Source organism: Leptinotarsa decemlineata, unplaced genomic scaffold (genome assembly GCF_025532065.1).
Source record: "Leptinotarsa decemlineata unplaced genomic scaffold, Ldec_3_MD MMD2_P_RNA_scaffold_7, whole genome shotgun sequence".
Lineage (NCBI taxonomy): Eukaryota > Metazoa > Arthropoda > Insecta > Coleoptera > Chrysomelidae > Leptinotarsa > Leptinotarsa decemlineata.
Window position 1 is genome coordinate 1,752,406 of NW_027412534.1, and position 24,746 is coordinate 1,777,151.

The 24,746-nt window shown below is 34.1% G+C and overlaps 1 protein-coding gene across 3 annotated transcripts; it reads left to right on the forward strand.

The window, feature by feature from the left end:
• The first annotated feature begins 1,205 nt into the window (after positions 1 to 1,205).
• On the forward strand, positions 1,206 to 23,790 carry LOC111517021 (facilitated trehalose transporter Tret1). 3 transcript variants are annotated; one of them, XR_012464238.1, is made up of 3 exons: positions 1,206 to 1,423; positions 15,975 to 22,055; positions 22,128 to 23,790. XR_012464238.1 is itself a non-coding variant. In XM_074170178.1 (2 exons), exons 1-2 carry the CDS (start codon positions 1,354 to 1,356, stop codon positions 17,369 to 17,371), a joined length of 1,467 nt encoding a protein of 488 aa, XP_074026279.1. In that variant the 5' UTR covers positions 1,206 to 1,353; the 3' UTR covers positions 17,372 to 23,790. The 3 variants fall into 3 exon arrangements, 2 of the variants coding, with proteins under 2 accessions (XP_074026279.1, XP_074026280.1); XM_074170178.1 differs by having other exon boundaries at positions 15,975 to 23,790; XM_074170179.1 differs by having other exon boundaries at positions 1,364 to 1,498; positions 15,975 to 23,790.
• The last annotated feature ends 956 nt before the right edge of the window (positions 23,791 to 24,746 follow it).

The following is a 24,746-nucleotide window of genomic DNA, read 5'->3' on the forward strand; positions in this document are numbered from 1 at the left end:
ACTAGAAGATAATGTTGAACCATGAAAAACCGCGTGAACTCGTTGAGGTTAATATGATTCGAAAAATTTGTAAGCAATTCCTCTGACACCATAATATTCCAATTTCTGTAATAATACCTGATGCGAGATGCAGTCAAAAGCTTAGCTTAGGTCACATAGAGTGCATATAGTGTGTTCACCTCTCTCAAAAGCATCGACCACATCGCTCACCAGTTTCGTTATGGCGTGGGTGGTAGATCGGTTCTGCCTAAAACCATACTGATTTTCATTCAGAAATTCATTTTCCTGAAAATATTTCGTCAGTCTCTTCTCGACGATAATCTCTATAATTTTTCCAATTATAGGAATAATTGATATAGGACGATAGTTTTCAGGTGAGTTTACATTCCCGTTCTTGTGAATTGGGATACTTTTTGAATTTTTTAAAGATGTCAGGAAAAATTCCGTTAATGAAACATAGATTGCAGAGTGTTGAAATAGGTTCTGCAATACTAAATTTGATTTCCTTCAATAAGGTACTGCTCATTCCATATACGTCATAACTATGAGATCTTTTCATGTCGGATATGGCCTCAAGAACTTCATTAGGTGTAGTGGGGAAGAGAAAAAATGAATAAGAATATGATGGCCGTGATTTTGAAAAGTCAGTTGCTGAAGCTGTGGTTGCGGGTAGTTTCTCTATCAGTACACCGGCGATAGTTGAAAAATATAAAACAAAATCATCTGCTGATGAATTGCAGGGTATTGAGACGTTATTAATCCTACCTCTCTCGAGATTAATCAGCCTCCAAGTATCTTGTACTTATTTTCCGAATTTATGAGATAGGTATTATATGTTATAGAGAGAACAACAAAACTACCCAGTCTATGATTAGTAATGAATGTTTCTTTTGTTCCATACAAGTCACCCATTCAATACGATCATAAGATTCGAAAGAGGCTTCATTTTTGTTCACTTTCGCTAAATAATATACAACTTAGTGGATAAAATTTATTTGAATATCAGTTGAAAAAAAAAAAAATTGACGTCATAACATTTTGAATAATGTCATTCTTTACACCACAAACTAATTGGAAAAAGGTAATCATACGGACTGTAAATGTGGATAAGTATCAAATGGAGTAAAAACAAGTTTTCAATTAACTGGACTATTGAATATATTTCAATTCAATTCAAATATAAGAAACTTGTCAGACCGTAAATGACTGTGGTGTAACAATAATATTAATAGTATGTCTTGCGCTTGTATCTCCTTCTCGTTTCCTCATTGCATTTTTCAAGAACAACCAAGGACATTCCAAGTATTGCATTTCAAAACACGTATGAAACACATTGTTTCAGACCTTTGAACAATGCTGCTGCCTGAAAGTGTGACAGATAAGTTCCGGGGCACCTTTCCACAGATACTGGCCGCTATATCAGGTTGGTACTGTGTTATAGTGATGACTAGTGTGATGTGAAAAGAGGAGAATTTGCTCATTTTGGAAAATGAAGTCGGTGAGACCATAAAACAAATCTATTTTTCCATTCCACAATCATAAATATAAATTTTACATATTTTATAATTATCAATATTTAGGGATTGTTATATGGTATAAAATACAAGAATATTGAGTCGAACCGTGAAAAAACAAATTTGGAGGCACAGGGTGTTACTCAATATCATGTAAATATTTGAAGGTTCAATTTTCTATGATTCAAAGAAGCATAATTTCATGGGAAAGAAAGTTTTTGGCTTTCTACTACTCCATCTTGATATAAAAAACAAGGATGAGGGAATCTTCCAAGGAAATACAAACTGAGTAGAGAAAAGTATTTTTTGTATAATTCAGTGTTTATATAGAAGTATTTGTTTCGAAAGAATTTTTTTTCTTTCGTGTAATTCAATGTTTACATGAAAGTAGCTGTTTCAGGAGGACTTTCTTTCAGTTTGTGTCTGAAAGTTACTTCTTTGCATGATCTACACATCCATGTATAGAGTTACTTAATTTAGAATTGATTACTTCCTTCCTTTCCTTGGAAGATTCCCTCATCCTTGTTTTTTGTATCAAGATGGAGTAGTAGAAAGCCAAAAACTTTCTTTCCCAAAAATTAATCACTCCTAAAAATATAACCCCTTCATTTCACATGATTTCATAAATTCATATTCTGAGAGAGTTTGTTTTTGATATCGCAGGGTTTTGAACTTTGAATATATTTGTTAATATTGTTATTAGTCCAATTCAAATCTGGCATGCAAATCTCCATTATCAACGTATATAACGTCAACGGCTGTGATAACTATCGAACGATTTGTAGGGTATCACTTTTCTTGCCTTCCTAAATTTTTCAACTCTTACGTGAGTGCATATGGACATTATTCGAAACATTTTCAGTGAAAAATCATGTAGACGCTGTTGGTAAACGCTTGTGATGCAAGCCATTTTTACTTCATATCCTTTACACTTTCCGAAAAATCAAGGTAAAAGAAGACAATCAACTGATTTTTTTTTTCATTCGGAAAAAAATAAATAGAAAGGGGGGTTTCGTGACACATCTTTTTGTAGCTCCTGACGAATGCTTCACAACCCTGGAATATAATGTCAATATCTTCAACTACTACAAAATGGCGGAATTTTCAATAATTGCCTAACATTCAACTACATAAAATGAGGTATTAAGCTTGGAGGTCAGTTCAGAAGATGCTCGAAATGGTTGCCTTGAACGTTTTAATATATAAAAAGCCTATCCAGTATTTTACGCCGAACATTTTCGAACACAGTAACGTCAATATCTCTACAAATATTTATTATTCTCTGCCGTATATCCAATGTTGAAGCTGGTTCAGTTTCGTACATCTCTTGCTTCAAATAGCACCATAAAGAATTCCAAAAGTATCAAATCTGGCGAGCAGTCTGGCCATTCTGTAGGACCTCGACGACCAATCCAACGACCGGGAAAAATGACATTCAAATAGTTTCTTATTCAGAATATAGAATGAAGAAAATACTTCTGCCTAGTTTCTACTGTGTTTATTCATTCGTTACGACCGGTTTCGGCTTATAAGGCCATTTCTGCTGAAAGACCTATTGGATAAACAGAATACCAATCCATATATCACTATGCAACCTCTTTCATATCTGTCTCACACAAAATTACTTTAAGTACAAGGTAAAATTCACGGTCGAAATAGAACAAAACAACAGCATCAACTTCCTGGATCTCACCATTACAAAACGCAATGATAAATTTTAGTTCAACATCTATAGAAAAAACACCTTCACGGACTGTACAATACCACTGCAAAGGTCGGGAAATTTGAAGTTGCAAGACATGAGCAATATTTTTGCTTATGAAGATGAAATCAGTACGTTTATCGAGCTATGGATCAACAAGATCGAAAGTAATAACTTTTTTATATTTGATAAACTTAATCAAATTATTGATGAACAGAGTGCTGAAATTGAAGGAGAGATACAAAAGAACATATTACATTAAAAAAACTCAAAAATCGAATTCATTCGCTATTTTTCCGACCGCGAGGATAAAGGTATTCAAAATCTGATCCGCAATCCATTCATTGTAAATGTTTCTGAGGTGCTTGATGAATTCCAAGAAGAATGTAATTGATATGCTACACGACAGCAACTTGAAAGATAAATTCGAATCAGGAATTAATCTTGCTCTTTGTAATCTAATTTTTTTTTTGACATACCTATGTTTTCGGCGCTTCTGATTATTGAAAACATGCACCAAAATTGGTTGGATGCCACTGCTGATATGCGTTTAAGTTTAAGTATAGTATTTCCAATACTAATTGGAACAGCACAGAAAAGAAATTCCCGCCTCGACATAGCCGTCGACATATTATTTTTCAGGGGTAGTTTTCCAGTTGCTTATTTTTACAATCATATCAATTGACCACCCCATGAAAAAAAGTTATCTCAACTGAATTTTTCCATCATGGGTAATTATGAAAATCTTCGAAATTAAAACACAAATAATCACAACGAATTCTCGTCAAACATATATTTACAAAATAATAGAGACCAACAAAATTGCTAGAAAAATCAAAATTCTTCTTCGTTATATTCGGATGGGGTGGAATCATCATCGGGTTGAATAACGATCGGATTTATGGAACTTTGCACATAATATTTGTTTTCTTCTTTTATAACGTGGGCCACACAGTTCTTCCACACATCACTGTCACCTACTTCATTCACCACTCGTCTCATATTGTCAAGCACTACAGCATTCAAAGTCGGTGACTGATTACATTTCCGCAAGCTTTCTTTCATTGTGGCCCAAACCATTCCAATTGGATTGAATACCCAATAGTATGGAGGCAAACGTAAGAGAATATGACCACGTGTTTCACACATCGAATAAATAATATACTCTTTTTTGAAATTACGTTGTTTCATGGTCGCCAGTAATACCTTTTCCGTTGGAATCGTTTTGGGTATTTCCATGCCATGATTTCGTATGAAGTCAACAATATCTGCTTTTTTTGTGTTATTGTTTGGTATTGTAATCAATCACCGAGAATGATACGAATCGTTATCCATAACAATAGCCGAGTTTGGACGAATATTTGGGAGAAGCTGCTCACTGAACCAGGTTTCGAATAAAGCTGCAGTCGTATCTTCGTGGTAATCAGCAGACGAATCTTTTATATATTAAGCCAACAGAAGCAAAGCGTTAGGTACGAAACCACTTCCATTCCCGGCATGCAAAATTATAACACGTTTTCCTCTTGAAGAAGGTGTGTTCAAAGCACAATACTTGGTTTCGTATACCCAGCCATATTTTACAACATCATGGGTGTCAAACCAAGTTTCGTCGAGGTAGATTATATGTCTGCTGGATTCTCGGTAGCTTTTCATTCGCCTCAAATATTCTTGTCGGAGGTGAACAATGCGTGTAGATTACATTATGACCATCCGTTTGTTCAATTTTTTATATTTGAAACCACAAGACAATAAGACACCTCGTAGAGTTTCTAAAGATTTGTAATTGTAATAAGGATAGTCGAGTAATTTATACCAAATCATTTCCAAGGTTGGTACTTAATTTTTTTGGTATATACCATAAATTGTTCGCCGAATCACATCTTTTGTAGCACCATTAACGTTTGCGAATTTTTTATTCCTTTATTTTCGTTTCATTGCATGGTCAATGACATCCCCTATTTTAATGACTCGAAGAACTGTCGAACGAGATTCGTTAACTCGTATATTCTATTCACAATAGCATTCTGTGAAGTGTGACAGTTTTCTTTCTTCAAGCATTCATGAATATTAAAAATTACTTGCTGAATTTGAACATGTAAGTCCTTATTTTCAAATTCCAGATCCCTGTCGATTGACACAGATTCCTTACACGTAATGTTATCATTTGTTTCAAAAGGTCTCCAGAAAGCCATATTGATGAAAGTACCCAAAAACACTAAGATTTTCACAAAAATCGGTTTAAACGATGATAATGGAACCTTAGCTGTACAAGTAGAAAATGATCTAGTCCGCTTTTCAATCTATTGTTGACAAATTAATTTGCAGGTAGTGGTTACACTAGGTGGTTACCGAAAAATCAATTAGGATAATTATCATTTAACAAACAAGGTCCACATCGGACCAAAAAACTTTGGGTATACTTTGGGTGTATAAACAGCTAACCCTTGTATTTAGATTCGGCATCAATCTCCTGAAAATGCTAACCTTCTTAGCGAAACGCGCGTCGAGTGCAAAAATATCAGTTTGGTGTTAGGGTAATTGATCTCTAGAAAAAGTTTCCGAAAATCGGTTTGCAAAACCACTCACTACCTCACCTAACCCCACGAACACACGGAACTGATAAAGAAATATTGTGAAACGGACAAAAAATTAGTATTCAGTCAGTCCAGCTAACCAAGCCTTTATTCCTCAACTACATTTGATTGCACGTTTACTAATTATCTGGGCGACTAGGGGCCACAGGCAAGAAATGTTTATGATTGTACCAGGGACGCTTTGAACATAAAAGCACTGGTAGTATACACATTTCCCATTTGCCGGGCAGGGATAATGAACACCCCTCGTAGGGGTGTTCCAATTGGGAATGGATAGACTATAACACTGAACCAAGGATTCAGAATTTAGTGAAGAGTATGCAATAACAAAAATCGCATTCATTTATAATGCAATTTTTGTTAGTTACAGATTCTACCTAATGATTGAAGGACATTGAATAATATGGGTATTTTATTTATAGATGATTTAGAACAACAATTCCATTTATTTACTGTGCTGTACTGTATTTATTTGTTGTTATCGTAAGCCACTTTATATTAACTACAAACTAATTTACCAACTTGGTGGTCCATGGCCTGACAGAAATTTTGTCAAATGGTCCCACATGACTATAAGGTTGATAACCAATGAGTTAATTGATGTACCATTTTAATTATGTATAGATGATACCTATTGCTCTTCAAAAGTCCCCACACAGTAGAAGTAGACACCCCACAAACATTCGCGACGGAATAAGTAGACTGTTCAAGATATACTACCATTTCACCAATTATTGCACTTGCTGTTCTTTTGTGGAGGCTTTTTGTTATATACACTACCGGCAGTTGTGAGATTGGATACAAGTTCCCTCAAATATTTTCTATAGATAGGACGTTCATTGAAAATTCTTTCGGTCTCGTGAAAATTACGCGTCGCACCGTATATAGAAATCGCTTTAATTTTTTCTTCCAATGGACGAGAATTGATCATTTCAACTAGTAAAACCTAAGACTGAATGAGAATATTCTAACTGAATGATGATGTTCATTGTCGTACTGACATTTTTTGTCGTTTTTATAAACAAAAAATAACTTAACAAACCTTAGCGGGTTGTTGGAATTGCCACATGGCAGATAAAAAAAATATTTCTAGAAATATCGATATCAATTTGTTTGTCTTCAGGAAATCATGAAATGTTCTGCCATTTTGTAGTAGTTGATGATATTGACTTCTTATTCTAGTGTTGTGAAGTATTCGCCAGGAGTTTCAAAATGGCGCTCAGTCGCCATCTTGAAAGTTTCATCTACCAATTTCACTTCAAAATAAAGTATTCATGGAATAATTTTTCTCCTGAAATGTTTCCTATATTTTTTACGGAACTGGAAAAATAGACAACCTAAAGCACATTTTTCTCCTGAAATGTTTCCCATATTTTTTACGGAAATGAAATAATAGAAAACCTAAATCACATTTTTCTTCTGAAATGTTTCCTATACTTTTTATGGAACTGAAATAATAAGCATTTCAGTTAATGTCCTCCATCGAATATCCCTTCTTTGATTTGAACGAAATTTCTGTGGCTAGGATTGAATAAAATAAACTAATGAAAGTTTTTACAAATTATCATCATGAATAGAGAAAAATTATCTTTTTCGATGACATGAATTCGTGAGTTTGTGTGAGAAATGTACGTTGATATCTTCTGAAGTTTCAAAGGGTGCTGATGAGACGTTGAAGATGAGTCAATTCAAAATGGACCATCGAAAAGTACAAAATAAAATTGGAATATTTTCTTAGAAGTTATATTTAATTTGCATACCCTCTCATATATTATCTCGTATGGCTTTCCTGTGCATAATATTGATTTTAATCCTATCATGAATCTATAGAAATCGTTTATCCTCACGGGAACAAAATACATTTGTTTGTTTGATTCAATTAGCATCATCAGGAAATGATAAAAACTTAATTTCGATCCTCACCATTTCCTGATGATGTCAACTTGGTGGTGAAAATGCGCGTCGAGAGACCGATCTTTTGTTCTGATGAGGAGAAATTATTTTCAATAAATCAATTTCACGCCAGAGGTTCTGAATTCTACGTGATAGTGGAGATCCACTATCAGTTGCGTTGAAAATTGTCTACTCTTTTTTCAACATCATTTAATGCAGGTTAATGCAGTCAAGCTGGTGGAAAATAATTCCATGAAAATCAAAATATAAATAGATAAATACTATTTTGATCATTCCCATGTTGTTTTCAATTTAAGAGCCACCGTAGACAGCTGTTTCAGCCTATTGGGCATCGTCAGTACCGGGCAGGCGGTCCTCGATTGAAGATGAAATGTGAGTAATCAAGAAAAGTACTTAATAAAAATAACTGCGTAAATGCAAGCGAGACATAAGTTGAACCACCTATTGGTGTGACACCCAAGTCAACTTGCCAAGTTTTTATGTCAGTGTTGGTGGTTTGACCAATCATCCGACAACTGCGGTAGCAGAAATTTGGGAAGCTGACCTGAAATGCCATCGGAAAACGAATTCACATGTTTCTAGAAATGATATGAAATCGAGAAAGGTTAATGCAGTCAAGCTGCTGGAAAATAATTCCATGAAAATCAAAATATAAATAGATAAATACTATTTTGATCATTCTCATGTTGATTTCAATTCAAGAGCCACCGGTCGACAGCTCTTTTTGTACTGACTATGCCCTATAGGCATAGTACTGTTCCCTGAGATATACCCACATTGATTTGTAATGTTGCATGACCTTGCTACCAATTCCAATAATCAGTGTTCGTTCTTTTAAATAATCCTGAATCATTTCCAAAGCATGGCCTCCAATTCCATAATCACACAACTTTTCGAGTAGGATTCCATGCGAAACAGTATCGAAAGCCTTTGCCAAGTTCATAAATACCGTGACACATTTCAAAGACTCGTCCAAGGCCACAACTGTTTGTTGTGTTATGACATGATGTTTACTGAAACATTTTTTAATCGATTGACAAGACATATTTGAATCTGTCTTTCTGTTAACCAGCTGTCGCATCGCTACGAACAACAACCTTCATGAGTCGAAACTACTGCGAGCTAAGGACTAACGTGGTCTAACCTTTTAACGCGTGATTCCCAATACGGGTTGGACAATAGCAAGTGAAAATCGACCGTTCAGCCTGGGGCTTTTTTATATTTGTGAAAATATAGTGAAACTCTGGGAACTCAATAACTTTGACAACCTCATTAAATTTCCATAAAAACAACTGAACTACATCTATTGGTTTTCGTATTTCATGCATATTTCGTACAAATTTACCATAATTTACTGCTCCAAGATATGAACGTAGTGTAGGAATATCATGTGGTGGAAGCATATGAATTACTGCTTCAGTCCTCGCTGGATCAGGTTTAATACCAATGTATGCTGCTGTATTTTCTAATCCTGATATCATAGTTTCATGATTTGTTGAAATATTGTGGGAGCAACTTTCATTCCAAACGGAAGTCGATTGTACGTGAAAAGACCTTTATGAGTATTAATTGTCAGGAATTTTCTTGAATTTTCATGAACCTCGACTGAAGAAGAGCATCTGATAAGTTTATTACGCTGAATATTTTAGAATTCCCCAGTCTTGAAAAAATGTCTTCTGTAGTTGGAAGTGGATAGTGATGAGATAGAAGAGATGCGTTCATTCCTGTTGGATAATCCCCACAAATACGAATATTTCGATCAGATTTTTTCGTGACTACAATAGGTGCTGCCCATTCAGAGTAATTAACTTGAGTGATGATATTGAGCTTCTGCAGTCTATTTAACTCTTCTTCGACTAAATTTATTTATTTATTCATTTATCTGTATCCAAACAGACCAAAGGTCTAATTACATGGATAATTAATATAAAATAATCTTCACATTTCAATGATTATAATCATGAGAGTCAGTTGTGTACCTACTCAAAAACTTTGAGGTTGAATAGCAATGAACTATATATACTCTGTTATTGAATATAGTTGTGCAATAAAATCGATGAATCGGTAATATATGTAAATTAGCTTATCAATAGAAAATCATAGTCGTGCACAGATGAAAATACTAAATATAATAAATTTGTATGCGTATCAAACAGATGTAGTCAAGAAAAAATCTAATATTGCTCTACGAAATACTCCCTGAGGTAGAGTCCAATCTAAATCTACTAGCACACTACATGTATTGGCCAGTCGTAGCATGGTCACGAGAGGGGATCTGTACGTTGTAACTACCAACGGAATATTGAATGGATAAGTTCTCCGAGTTCTACGGGAAGGGACATTGAATCTCAGTAATGATAGGATTCCTGGTGCATTTATCCTGTTGTTTATCACATTATACAAAAAATACATCATGGTAAGGGATCTCCTAGTTTCTAAAGAGAGAACTTTGAAGTCATGTCTAAGTTTATTGGATCTGATAATTTCATAGTCAGCTCTAATACGGTACTGTTTATAATATAGATACCTGAGCAATTTATTTTGTATTTTCTCCACTGCATTGATTGTGGACCGATATTCACCTGACCATATTATACTTGCAAATTCCAATTTAGGTCTTACAAGTGAGTAGTATAATACTTTTATAGTATTGTTATTCGTAAAGTCCCGAGTTTGTCTAATAATGAATCCCAACATTCGATTTGACGATTTAACAATATTTTGAATATGTTTGGCAAACGATAAAGTACTGTTGTAAGTTACCCCAAGATCTCTAACCTCAGAACATCTGAGGAGGACTTCCTCATCCATCATATAATCAAAGTTAACAGGATCCTTCAAACGAGTTATTGTGATGATGCTACATTTGTTAATATTAAATTTCAATTTATTTGCGATGCTCCACTCATAAATACTGTCGATGTCCCTTTGCAGATTAACACAATCCCTAACTGTTTGAATCTGTTTATATATTTTCAGATCATCGGCAAAAAGCAAACATTCAGAAAATTTCAAAATGGAAGGGAGATCATTTATGAATAGAACAAATAATAGTGGTCCAAGGTTAGATCCTTGAGGAACACCAGAGCTAGCATGAAATTTACCTGATGTGTTACCGTTGTGTTTAACACAGAAGTATCTATTTTGTAAATAACTTTTTAATAATTTCAATAAATTCTCAGAAAATCCAATTTTATTTAGTTTTTATAACAAAACATCGTGGTCAACTTTATCAAACGCTTTTCTGAAATCCGTGAATACAGTATCGAGTTGACTCTTTAATTCTGGTGTATTATATACATAATTAGTAAAAATAAATAGATTGGTATTGATTGATTTATTGTTAACAAACCCGTGCTGTTCTTCCGTGATATTTTTGCGTAGTTGAATATTCGTGTATAAATAATTTGCTCGAATAACTTGGCTGGAGCACACATTATGGAGATTGGCCGATAATTTTCAATGTCACATTTTTTACCACTCTTATAAATAGGTGTTGTTATAGCAGTTTTCCACAAATCTGGAAAAACATTTGACTTGATGATAAGGTTGAATATATGCAGAAGTGGTATTTTTACCCAATCGCCACATGCTTTCAGAATGTATGGGGGAATTCCATCAACACCAGCCGCTTTCTTTGGTTTCAATTTCTTTATTGCATTTTCAAAATCTGACTCTCCTATTTCTCTAATGTCGCAAAAATTGTTAACTATATCAGCATCATTTATGAAATTGAGATTATATCCGGATTTACTTGTCTCATAAACAGATGAAAAGAAATTTGCAAATATCTCAGCTGTATCATTGTCATCTATTTGAATATTTTTGTAACAAAAGTTTCCTAAAGTCGACGATTTTTTACTATTATTAACATAATTCCAAAATTGATTCACATCGGTTTTTAATTCATCTTCTACTTTTGAAACGTATTCTTTAGATTTCAATCTAATCAAGTTCTTAAGTTTTTTTCTCAATTCTTTATACCTTTCTCCATAATAGTCCGATACTAGTCGTAACTTTCTAAATATATTTTTTTCTTTCCATAATTCTTTGACCTCTTTATCAAACCAAATGGGAAATTTTTTTCCTTTTCGAATATTGTTACATTTGGGCACGCATTCATCAATAATTACGTTCCATATAATATAAAATTTATCTACAGCCTCATCCACAATATTTTCATATAACACACTATCCCAATCAGTATCTCTAACTCGTTCACTAAGCATAAGAAAATTAGCTTTTTTGTATATAAATCTTGGTTCTAATAGTTCGTTCACACGTTCTTTTACACGTTGAATTTTTATAGTGATTTCTAAGGTAGGATGATAAATATCTTCATTGACAAATGATAAAGAGTCCCTTTGCACAGTACAATTATTAATATTACCTTCAGAAGTGATTACCAAGTCCAGTGTTTTTTCCTGCAAATTGGGAATGTCATTATATAACTGAAAAGTATTGAAATCCATGAAATCAGTTAAAATTGCAAGTTTTTCACTGGCAGTTGGATAGTTTAATATTCTACCAGTTATTTCCGGTATATTGAAATCTCCAAAAATATATGTTTTTTCAACATCATTTATATTACCTTGAAGAAAGTCCATGGCCGATTCATAAACATTAATGTAACTATTTGAAAGAATATATAACACACAAAATGTGTACTTGCAACTATTAACTTTCACCCGCACAACCAGTGCCTCAAAAAATGTCGATTTCCTAACTACTTGCAAAATTTTGTACTTTTTTCTGATAGCCAGTAAAACACCTCCTCCCGTAGACTTGTTTGTATATTCGAGATCTCTGTCTGCTCGAACCAGGTAAAACATATCTGTATCTACGATTTCACCGTCTTCAACTCCCTCTCGTAACCATGTTTCAGATATAGCTGCTATAACATCATAAGCACAAACTAAGGAATTTCTGTAAAACTCAGTACATTTACTATTTAAACCTCTGCAGTTTTGGTAGTATACACTGAAATTACTAGACATGTTCATGTGGAACTTCCCAGGCTCAAACTCAATAAAAATACAATAATTTAATATCAAAGTGATACTGTTAACATAATGTTTTATGAAATAAACTAATGACGAATTCCTAACTACTTAAAATGAAACTAAAATAAATTTCAATTACAAATGAACAATATGAGTGGAAAATAACAGCTACATATAATTTTAAACTCAATATTCAACATCATCAATAATCATTGTAAAAATAGATTTATTCTCAATTGCACCAAAGTTTCAAATTGAACAGTGTAAACCCACGTTAACCAAAAGACGAAAAGTAGAAAATATAAATCCTATTTCTTTATCAGCATGAAGTTTATCTTTTTTATGAATGTTCAACTGAAGTAACTGTCTCATTTCCAATTTGTTTAACAATGTTGCCGTGCCTAACGAATACTCTTCCATTCCTAGACCAGACAGCATTCACTCCAAATTTCTTTTTGGCATCCATCTGCAGTTCATAATTATGTCTAGACAAATCTTCATTGATGTATATGCCTGTTCCTTTCAAAGCCGACCTGGCCCGGTACACTTCATCTCTTTTCAGGAAGGAAATGAACTGTACTATGACTGTTCTATGTTCAGACTGATTAATCTCACCAAATACTTTTCCAATCCTAAATAGATTATTTAATTCCCATAAGGCACATTTTACATGCAATGAGTCATTAATAAGAGTTTGTACCTTGGATGTAAGATTTTCATTTTGCTCTTCTTTTATTCCTGTTAGTCTCAGAGTATTTAATTTCAAACTCTGCTCCATAATATTCTGCCTTTCGTTCACCAAATTAACACCTTTATCATTTGCCTGCATCATTACCTCCATTGAAGATACCTTTTGGATGACATCATTCAGTGTGATCTCCATGTTCCTCAGTTTTTCGTCCATTTTCTCGCCAAGTTTCTCAATCAACTTTGGTGCTAATTTGCTGATCATAGTATCAATTGTTTCATTATCGAGAGAAGTTGTTCCAGTGTTACTCCGTCCTCTTGTTCCCATTTTGAGTAAAATATGAGGTACAGTTCTGGCAACAGTGCTTTAGAGATTTGGAATGACGTGATCGATTGAATACAAAGTTTATCACTGTTAAATAATATAACATTTACTTGTTCTCTATATGCTCACTTTTCCCTACTGCCAATATATTATGCAGATACCAAGTCTTGATATAAATACCACTTGAACTGTCAAATAACCACGAGCCCCTTCTACTAGATGTTCACAGTACCATGTCTACACACTAACGATGCATATGCTACTGGTCGTTTTGGACGAAATATTGATTTGCTTCCTTCTGATATGTGTAATTTTACCCTTCCTTTTGTATAAAGTCCGAGAGTGTCAATGAATACGTCAGGAAACTGCTTCTAAAGCTGTTGGACATCCTGTACATTTTCCTGAGAAATGTCATTATTTGACAGTGACATGACAGTACAAATAGAATTGAGTGGGATGTCCCAGATACCAAACTTTGTTATCCAGACAATCCCTAGTAAATTGAGGTTTTTTATTGTAGTAACGTAGCACTTCCCTGAGTACGACTTATTACTAAACACAATATCACATTGAAACACGGAGAACAGATTAAGTTGGTGACCACTCGCACTTTTGACAATGTTTTCAGTTGAACTACATTGTGGTTTTCCTAATTTGGACCATGTTTCCTCCAATATGATGGTGATATCTGATGCTGAATCTATTTGAATGTTCACTGGAATACCATTAATGACAACTTGAAGGTATTTACGTTCCGCTAACAAATTCACTTGAGAAACTGAATTATTTTCAGTTTGAAACTTGTTTCTCCTTCTTTGTGCCCTGTCTTTTTACAGTCATTTCAAGTGTGATTGCGAAAATTGCAGTTTTTTGAATAATGCATTTGACCACAGTACCAGCATGGTGTTTTTGGTGAATTCCCATTCATGTGTGAAATGGATTGAGGATTCTGACTTCTCTTCGTTGATGGATACTTATTTTTCTGGGAAACTGCATTAACGACTGGAGTTGTAGATTGCTCTATCATCGCTGTATCGTTCTTAAGATTCAGTATACGTTGACATTCGGAAGTAAGATCTTGAAGTAATAAATATTCTGAATCTTTTCTTATGGAAAAAGATTCAGAGTTTGATTCTGATAGGTATCTGAATCATTACCAGATTGAAGACCACATACGAATATCAAACATTTGAATTGATCTGCTGTGATGTTTCTGATGTCAAAATCTTCACAAAATGTATTGACTTTGGATGCATATGCGACGAAATCTTCTCCAGTATTTTTGATGAGTTTCATACAATGATAACGAGTGTTGAAAATTGATGATTTTTTACCAAATAATTCAGTGAGTTTAGACACTGTGTCTTTGAAATTGATTGATTTCGGTTCTTTCGGCAGAATGAGATTGACGTACTGCTGATGAACATGTGTGTCTAACTTTCTTAGAAGTAATCTGACTTTGGCTGAGTCTGAGAGATTCTGAGCATCTTCAGTGAATAAACTTTTATATCGCTTGTACCATGCTTCAAATGTGGAATTGCTCTCTGGATCGTAGTGGAATTCAGTTATGCTGTTGCCTAAAGTTTCCATGCGGAATTCTTCACCGACGTCTCTGGCTGGAACATTTGCTGATGAGAAGTTCTGAGACATTCGTGAAAGGATATTTTTTTACTGCTTGATTAGCTGCTGCTGCTGAAGTTGAGCCTGGGTTTGTTGAGTTTTTATAAATTCAAGAATGGTTTTCTGGAACTGATCAGTCATGATGGTTTTTACTTTGATTGGTTTTTATCAGAAATCCTCGTCGCCACTTTTATTTTCGTGAAAATATAGTGAAACTCTGGAAACTCAATGACTTTGACAACTTCATTAAATTCCCATAAGAACAACTGACTCTTTTAAACTAACAACAAAATATGTCATATTCAGTCTCCTCTGGTCTACGGAACAAAAGAAAACAACTCGTTAGTTTTCAGGGCTGCCAACAGGCTTGAACCGGCGACCAACACGACGGTCGTTTTGAGTAAGTGAACAAAGCACCCACGTCGAATCGACCGGCTACTGTCTGGCTACCGGCTACCGTATCTTTCAAATAGTTTTGCAGAATTATTGATGACAGAAATTGGTCGTTAATTGCACATATCATTGTAACTTCCAGATTCATAGACTGGAGTTACTCTACTAATTCTACTAACTTCACACTTTCCACAGATTTTCACTATCTGTTTTTGTTTCCAGGAACTTTATCCGCTATATCTGATGGAATGCAATACAGTTGGAGTGCACCAACTTTACCAATTCTCCTCAGTAAAAATGCTCCCATAGAAGTTACAACGAACCAAGCTGAATGGTTGGAGTCCATCCTTATGATTGGAGCTTGCTTTGGACTTCCGATTACTATGTTCCTTGTAGACAGTATTGGGAGAAAAAAATCACTGATAACTTCCGCGACAACAACTATGTTGGCATGGATTGTGATCGCTGTAGCACCGAGAGTGGAGTACATATTTGTGGCAAGATTTTTTGCAGGAATGGCTGGTGATATGGCATTTGTAGCAGCGCCTATGTATATAGCAGAAATAGCAGATCAGAAAATCAGAGGATTTTTGTCCAGTCTAATCTATATTATGATGTTGACTGGTGTACTCACAATGTACTGTGTGGCGCCATTCGTCCCGCTTTGGGGCCCCTGCCTATTAGGAATCGTTATCAATTGTATATCACTAATTGTATTTCCTTTCCAGCCAGATTCACCGTATTATCTCCTATACAAAAATGAACCTGAAGAAGCTAAAGCCGCACTTCGGAAATTACGGTCCACGGACAATGTGCAAGAAGAATTCATAAATATATCTGTGGCAATAGAAAGACAAAAAGGGGAGAAAGGGAGGTTCATGGATCTGTTTCTGATATCAAGTAATCGTAAAGCACTGGTGATTATGGTGATACTCAACAGTTCACAACATTTGAGTAGTATCAGCGTTATGTTGATGAATTTACATTCTATTTTGGAAGAAGCTGGATCTTTCTACGTAGCAGCTTCTACAGGAGCCATAATTTTCTCAGCAACTATGATTGTTTCCGCCATGTCTGCTTCTCTGGCTATTGATAATTTTGGGAGAAAGGTATTATTATGTTGTTCAGGAGTTGTAGCTGGACTTTCATTGATGGTTATGGCGGTTTACTTCACGTTGAAAAATAATGGAGTCGATGTTTTGAAAGCTAGCTGGTTACCTTTGGTTATGATTATATTGTATGCTGCATCATTCAAATTTGGTATTGGTTTGGTTCCAGTTGTACTCACAGCTGAATTATTCCCAGCCAAAGTGAAAGCTTTTGGCATGACTATCTCAGACTTGAGTTACGTGGGATTTTCGGTGATAACTATAGAGATTTATCATTCTTTGAGACATGCATTTGGGATTCAAGTTCCATTTTATGTATTCTCTGTTTCTTGCTTCCTCACTGTTTTGTTCACAATCCTCTATATTCCAGAGACGAAGGGTAAAACTTTAGAAGAAATTCAGATGATTTTGAAGAAAACCAACTCAACTGTCACTGAAAATTCAAAAATAACACAGTTCGATAGTACACATTCGCAGGTCTACAGAAACGAGGGATTTGTAGAGTGCTGAGGATGATTTTTAGAAATTCCAAATTCATATGGAGAACTCATGAAGTTTGTTTGATTGAATGGTAGAAATAAGGTTTCTTGAAGTTTGCGTAATTGATGACTTGTTCAAAAATATTCTTTCGTTGAATGCAACTATATATTATATAGTTGTTTCGTTGTTCTTGGGTTTTGTATTCTCTTGGAAAGAATTTATTATTTATTTGTTTATTTGAAACATTTATAGCACACTGGATATTTGACTGGTTTCCTGAAAGAGAATACAATATTTGTTTACTGTTGTTTTTCTTTTGAATTGATACATTCGTTGAATGTTTATAATTTTTTGTTTTGTACGTACCTTGCTTAAAATTATTGATAACTTTCCAAAATGTAAATAATTTCGAAGTGCTGTTGTTCTTCTTATTTGATAGTGATTGCTAGTAAAGGTTCATGTCATGTTTTCCTATGTTTTTGATGTTTATTTTTTGAGGATCGAACTGAGCGTCTTGGTCTCAAAAATGGCAGGTGGAGGGATCTTCTCTGTGGGTCGTTTCGGTGATTGAAGGAGATGAGGACGTAAATGACGTGTTCATGTGTTGGGATTTGATTTGTTCAAATATTAGTTTGTGCGCGCATGTGTATTTGATTTTCTTTCTACTGTGTATTGGGTTTTGTTTAGGGGAGATGAGAAGATCGGAACCTTTACTAGCAATCACTATCAAATAAGAAGAACAATAGCACTTCATTATTTACATTTTGTAAAGTTATCAATAATTTTGAGCAAGGTACGTACAAAACAAAAAAATATAAACATTCAACAAATGAATCAATTTGAAAGAAAAACAACAGTTATACAAAAATTGTATTCTATAGATTATAGATTATAGATATAGATTATACAGCGTGACTCACGGTCGATGGTAGGTTAGACGTTTCTGGAAAACGCAGAGCATGATTTTTCTGAAAATTCCACCTCTCACATTTCCTTACCTGTTCTATCGATCTAAAGTATTTTCAGCATCGCGGCGTTGCCACTTCCATCAAAAAGTCCTAGCAACTTTATTTTTTTAAAAGGAACACCCCGTGTATTAATACATTTTTGGAATTGCTCTGGTATTTTAATGCTTTTTGTTAATAATGTCCTATGCCTATCTCTACCTGTTTTCGAGATGAAAAATAAATTGTGCTAAATATGGTCCAAAACATAGCCTTAATTGAAATTAAGTACATCAGTACTCTCAATTCATGAAAAGTTGATATTTTGATTATAGTTTGGACAAACTCGAAATTTTCAAATAACACCAATAAATAGACTCCATATCAAACAGGGCGTGCTAAAATTACTATTATTTCCATTTTGCATAAAAGTAGTCAAAAGTTCATTTTTTCAAACGAAACCTCCTGTATATTACTCTGTGAATTGAAAGATGGTGAAAAATGCTTCAAGATGATATATCAAGTTCCTATACCTGAATCGTCAAGTTTTCTCAATAAAGTCGCTTCTTCTAGAAACATGATTTTTTTTTAGAATTTGGATTTAGGTAGCAGTGGAATTATCAAGCTTATAGCAGTTCGGTTACTTTTATAAGTAATTTACAAAGAGTTATCGACGGTGTTTCGAATCATCTTCCGGAATGAATGCAAATATCGATTATTCAAACGAAGTTCTTATGAAATTATTTATTATACACATAAACGAAGTGATCAAATCATTGTCAGAACGTGTACAAAATTCAACCAAATGTATCCTGAATTAACACCAATGAACGAGAGGAAGTTTGTAAGGTTAAAAAATAATTTCCTTAACTATGGCTCAAAGTTTCCAGAGAACAACTGTACCAAAAATCAGTCATTTCTAAGTGAAGAATAAGATTTTGTGGGCTAAAACATGTGATAGTACAGACAATAACAGAATAGGATGATTCAAAATAACAAAATTGTAAACAAAATATCACATTTCCACAATAAATGCTGAAAATGTTGTCCATTACATTCTAAACACTTTGAAATATTTTTTTGTACGCGACTTGTGGTTGCTTTTTCAATTTCCTGGGGATCCAGATCTTCAATACTCCGCACTATTCGCCGTCGCAATTCTTCTTTGGTAGGCACTGGCTTACTGTATACCCTTTCTTCTGAAACAACCCATAAAAAAAAGTAAGTGGCGTGAGATCGGGTGATCTTGGTGGCCAATCCCACGGCTCTAAACGCCTAAACCAACGATCGTCGAAGAGTTCGTCAAGTTTCCTGGAAACTTCCTGGGTGGAATAAGCTGGCGCTCCGTCCAGTAGAAACCACGAATTCCTATATTCCCCTAAAGGCAAATTTTCAAGAAAATCGGTTACAGTCGTCCTTAATATTTGGAGATATCTCTCTGCAATCAGTGTGTCTTCATAAATAAAAAAGCCAATTTTATTGTTCTTCAGAATACAGAAAACATTCAAGTCAAATTTTTCTTGAAAACCCATTTCTTTTGTAACATGAGGATTATGATCAGCCCAAAAATGTTTATTCCTTCTATCGAAAATACCATCCCTCGTAAATTTTGATTCGTCGCTCCAAATTATTTTTTGACAAAAATTCCCGATCTTCCTGTGTATGAATCAAAAGGGATTCACAAAAATGCATTTTACGTTCGAAGTATTCTGCTTTCAGAGCTTGAACTTTGGTAAATTTATACGGATGCATTCCGTGATTTTTCAAAATTCGTTGTACTGAAGCATGTGATACACCTAAATCTTTTTCTGCACTGCGAATGGAAGCTTCTGGATATGCATAAAAATATGCCAAAACGTTAACAGTATTGTCCTCATTTGAAGTAACAGGTTTTGGTAATGTTGAAGGCGCTTTTAACATGGAGCCATAGTTGAGGAAATTATTTTGTAATCTTACAAACTTCCTCTCGTTCATTGGTGTTAATTCAGGATACATTTGGTTGAATTTTCTACAAGTTCTGGCAATGATTTGATCACACTGTCCGTGTATAATAAATAATTTCACAAGAACTTCGTTTGAATAATCAATATTTGCATTCATTTTTGGCGATTTTTTGAAACACCGTCAATAACCATTTATCAATTACTTATAAAAGTCACCAAACTGTCTTAAGCTCGATATTTCCACGGCTACCTAGAAATCAAATTCTTTAAGAATTATTTTTTGTACAACTGTTTAAAAATCTCTTTGATAGAAATACTTCAATCAGAACACCTACCAAAAAATCATTTAGAAAAGTTCACACATGCAATTCGTTCTATTGGTAATATTGAATCCCTGTGAAGTTACTGACGATGACGAAATAGTATTCAGTCCAACTGTAGAAAGTCCTTCATGACTAACCAATAGTCCTCTTCAAAATAACGTGAGTTGGCGTATGTGGTTGTATCATATGCCTTGTAATCCAAAGATTGTGTGTTCAAATCCCATGGACACCCTATAGTTTTTCATTATCAGCAGTAACGTTATACAAAAAACTTTGTATGACACATTTGTTAAAGGTGATTTTATTCTGCTCGTGAGTTTGCTCCACTTGCTGACGCTCGTTTTGCAATAATACCCACTCACAAAATAAAATGTCACTTTCAACACTTGTAGGTAAAACGTGAATAACTATTTTTCCACAAAAATGGCTTCATTAAGAAAACTTGATGGTTTAGGTATAGGGACATGTATATCATCTCGAAGCATTTTTCACCATCTTTCAATTCACCGAGTAATATACAGGGGGTTTCATTTGAAAAAATAAACTTTCGACTACTTTCATGCACAATGGAAATAATAGTAGTTTTAGCACCCCCTGTACGATATGGAGTCGATTTCTTGGTGTTATTTGAATATTTCGAATTAGTCCAAACTATCATCAAAATATCAACTTTTCATGAATTGAGAGTACTGATGTACTTAATTTCAATTAAGGCTATGTTTTGGACCATATTTACCACAATTTATTTTTTATCTCGAAAACAGATAGAGATAGGTATACGATATTATTCACAAAAAAGTATTAAAATGCTAGAGCGATTCAAAAATTGTATTAATATACGGGATGTTCCATTTAAAAATATATAATTGCTAGGACTTTTTGATAGAAGTAGCAACGCCGCAGTGCTGAAAATATTTCAGACCGATAGAACAGGTAAGGAAATGTGAGAGGTGAAACGTCTAACCTACCATCGACCATGAGTCACGCTGTATATGTACGAATTTGGACAAACAATATATTACTTGTGATATTACTTAAGCTGGTGTGTCCGACTATGGAGGTATAATGCTGCTGTGGAGTGAATTTTATAATAAACCAAAATAAAGAGAGATATGGTAGATTATATAGTAAAAAAAACTTTGAAATATTTTTCAATACGTGCCTGAATTGTGGGATATTGTGAACAATGACCAGGATTCATTCTCAAAATTTTACAATTATTTGGTGAATATTTTCAATAGTTCATTTCCGATTCAAACATTGAAAATCAAGCACAGAAAACAATGGATTATTCATGGCATAAAAATTTCAGCAAATAATATGCGATCGCTGCACTATATTCGGAAGTTTAATGGTAATATCTTATTTCAAAGATATTTCAGCAGATACCGCAGCATATATAGGCAGGTTATCAGACAAGCAGAAGAAAGTTACTATAAAAATAGATTCAAGCAAGCTGAAAACAAATCGAAAGAAACTTGGCAAGTAATTGATGACCTAAGAGGTAAATCTAATATAGTACATAAAGTTTCACTTCCACCAAACTTTCTTAACTAATATTACTCCTCTATTGCAGAAAATCGACTACTCAGAACGACCCTATGTAACACTTGAAAAACCTCTTCATTTCTGAAACTTGCTCTCTTTATGACACTGACATTTATGAGCTGGAACAGTGTTTCCATTGGAAAACAGTCTTCATCTGGTTACGACGACCCAGATAACACATTACAACTCTAAACCAACATTACTATTGTATCATTTCAAGTAGGAAAGTTTCCTGATTTCCTGAAGGTATTATTGGTAATACCACTTTATAAAGGTGGAAATTAGGACGACCCTATTTCCCTAATTCCCACATTAGGAAAACTTCTAGAAAAACTGGTCAAGATAAAGATAACTGTATTTCTGGCGAAACATAAAATCATTAATAAAGAACAGTTTCGCTTTCAAAGTGGCAAAGGCACTAATGATGCAATTTCCTCACTCATGAAAAAATTCATACTGGAATCAATAGTGGCGATGTTGCTGCAGCAGTATTTGGCGATTTTCCAAGGCTTTAGACTGTGTGAATCACGAAATTCTGTTGCGGAAGCTTCCCTACTACGGCTTCAGAGGAGTGATACTGAGCTGGTTCAGCTTATATGTGTCAGGTCGTAGTCAAATGGTGGAAACAACTCATCGCTCAGAAATTGGAAAAATACGTAATGGTGTGCCTTAAGGTTCAAAACTAGGGCCAACATTGTTTCTCATCTACCTCAACGATTTGACAAGAATAAATATCAGATGATACTACCATTTTTTGGAAATCGAAAAATGCAAATGAATTAAAATCATATCCATCGATATGACGAAAGCAAAGATTTGGTGTGATTCAAATCGCCTGTCTCTAAATATTTCGAAAACTAACATAGTAACTTTCAGATGTGGATTTGACAATATACCCATTGGGAATGTCATCACTGGGAACAAAAATAGCTTAAAATTTTTAGGAGTACATATCGATAATAAACTGAAATTTGAAGACCATATTTATGCCTTGTGTAATAAAGTGTCGTCTGGTTGTTATGCAGTCAGAGCAAATGAACTTGGTTTAACAACAGCCAAAACTGTTAATTTTTTTCTGGTGAAATATCACCTGAGATATGGAATTCCATTTTGTGGCGTATGGCGTGGTTATCAACTACAAATTATTTTGGTTTCGCAAAACAAACCGTAAATTATATATGTAAATCAAAAAGTACATACTCTTGTAGATTACTCTTTACCACACATGGAATTCTAACAGTGATTTCTCTCTTTATAATGGAAACAGTGTGTTTAGTTAAGAAATATTTGAACAAATTCCAATCCTCACCAACCCATTATGTGACAAGGTAATCCAACAACATTAAGTTGCCAATACCAATGACATCAATGATGAAGGATTCCATTGTCTATATTGGTTGTAAAACCTATTGTAAAACCACTTGCCAGAGAATGTAACAGAAATAAAGTCTTTACAATGCTTCAAAACTTTACAATGTTTTTATATATACAAACAAAAAAAAATTACACATTTATTTCCCAGTATCCTGTATGATTTATATGTTTTATATATACAAACTGATTTTATGTATTAGGTGAAAATTGATCAATTCAAATGCACTTTGTTTTTACATAAAAACTGTATTATAGTTTGAGTGAAATTTTGTACACATTGTTACTTATGTTAATAAAGTATATTCTCTCTCTCTCTATTTCTTGAAGTATTGATGTGCTATTCACATAGCGCATGTGCTATGTTGATCTACTAACATAATTTTGAGGTGGAAAGTATACTCGTACTATTCTGAATTCTGAAATGACTTTTTGGAAAATATCTGAGAAAACTAACAGTTGATCAATGGAAGTAGAGCTATTGTTGGATATTTGGATTAACGAAAATTGTTTTTAATTCTAAGTGTTCGTTTCCGTATTTGGAAAATAGAAGCGACAAAATAAAATTTTACGATGAAACCCTTCACATAATTGAATTATCTTCATTCAATGAAATTTCCATTTGAATTGAAGTACGATCATATTATATTTTTCGTGATGATCTGTAATTATTTGTTACCATCAAACTAATCTGAAAAATTATTTGCATTTTCAGTTGTTTGTACAAGGAATACATATTGTGGATATTGATTAAAACTGTGTTCATTGATTCATCGTTTTTTATGAAACACTGATTGTTATCAGAAATGTGACAATATTCAGAAAATATATATTTAAAGGAATGTCAGTCCCTTCGAAAATCCCCTCTACCCGTATGGCCTTGAATATAACTTCTGGCTACCTATTCTATTTTCCATGTGGCGTCGTTCCTGTACCTGCTTCTTTTAGTGTTGAACGTTCTGTTCGAGTGAATATACGTATTTATTACAAGCGTCTACTATAAGAATTTTTAGTGATTGATATTCGAAAAAAAATGTCGCAATTTTGCTTTATTTGCTCTAAGCTTTTGACTGAAGGTGAAACTGTTGTGGTTAGTAGTGGAATGGAAACTTCAATCGCTGCAGATTATATTATGCAAGGAAGTGGTTGCAAGAAGCTTTTTCTGATGTTTATGCCTCAAAATCATTAGATTTCACTTAAAAATCACTTGAAAAAGCAACTGTGCCAGCGAATCATGTCGTGATACATTTTTCAAATGGAGTTTGTGGATATCAAA

Excerpts from the sequence above, each read along its gene's own strand:
- LOC111517021 (XM_074170178.1), top strand. The coding sequence starts at position 1,354 with ATGCTGCTGCCTGAAAGTGTGACAGATAAGTTCCGGGGCACCTTTCCA. Across the intron at positions 1,424-15,974 it reads GATACTGGCCGCTATATCAG|GAACTTTATCCGCTATATCT; the intron begins GTTGGTACTGTG and ends TTTTGTTTCCAG.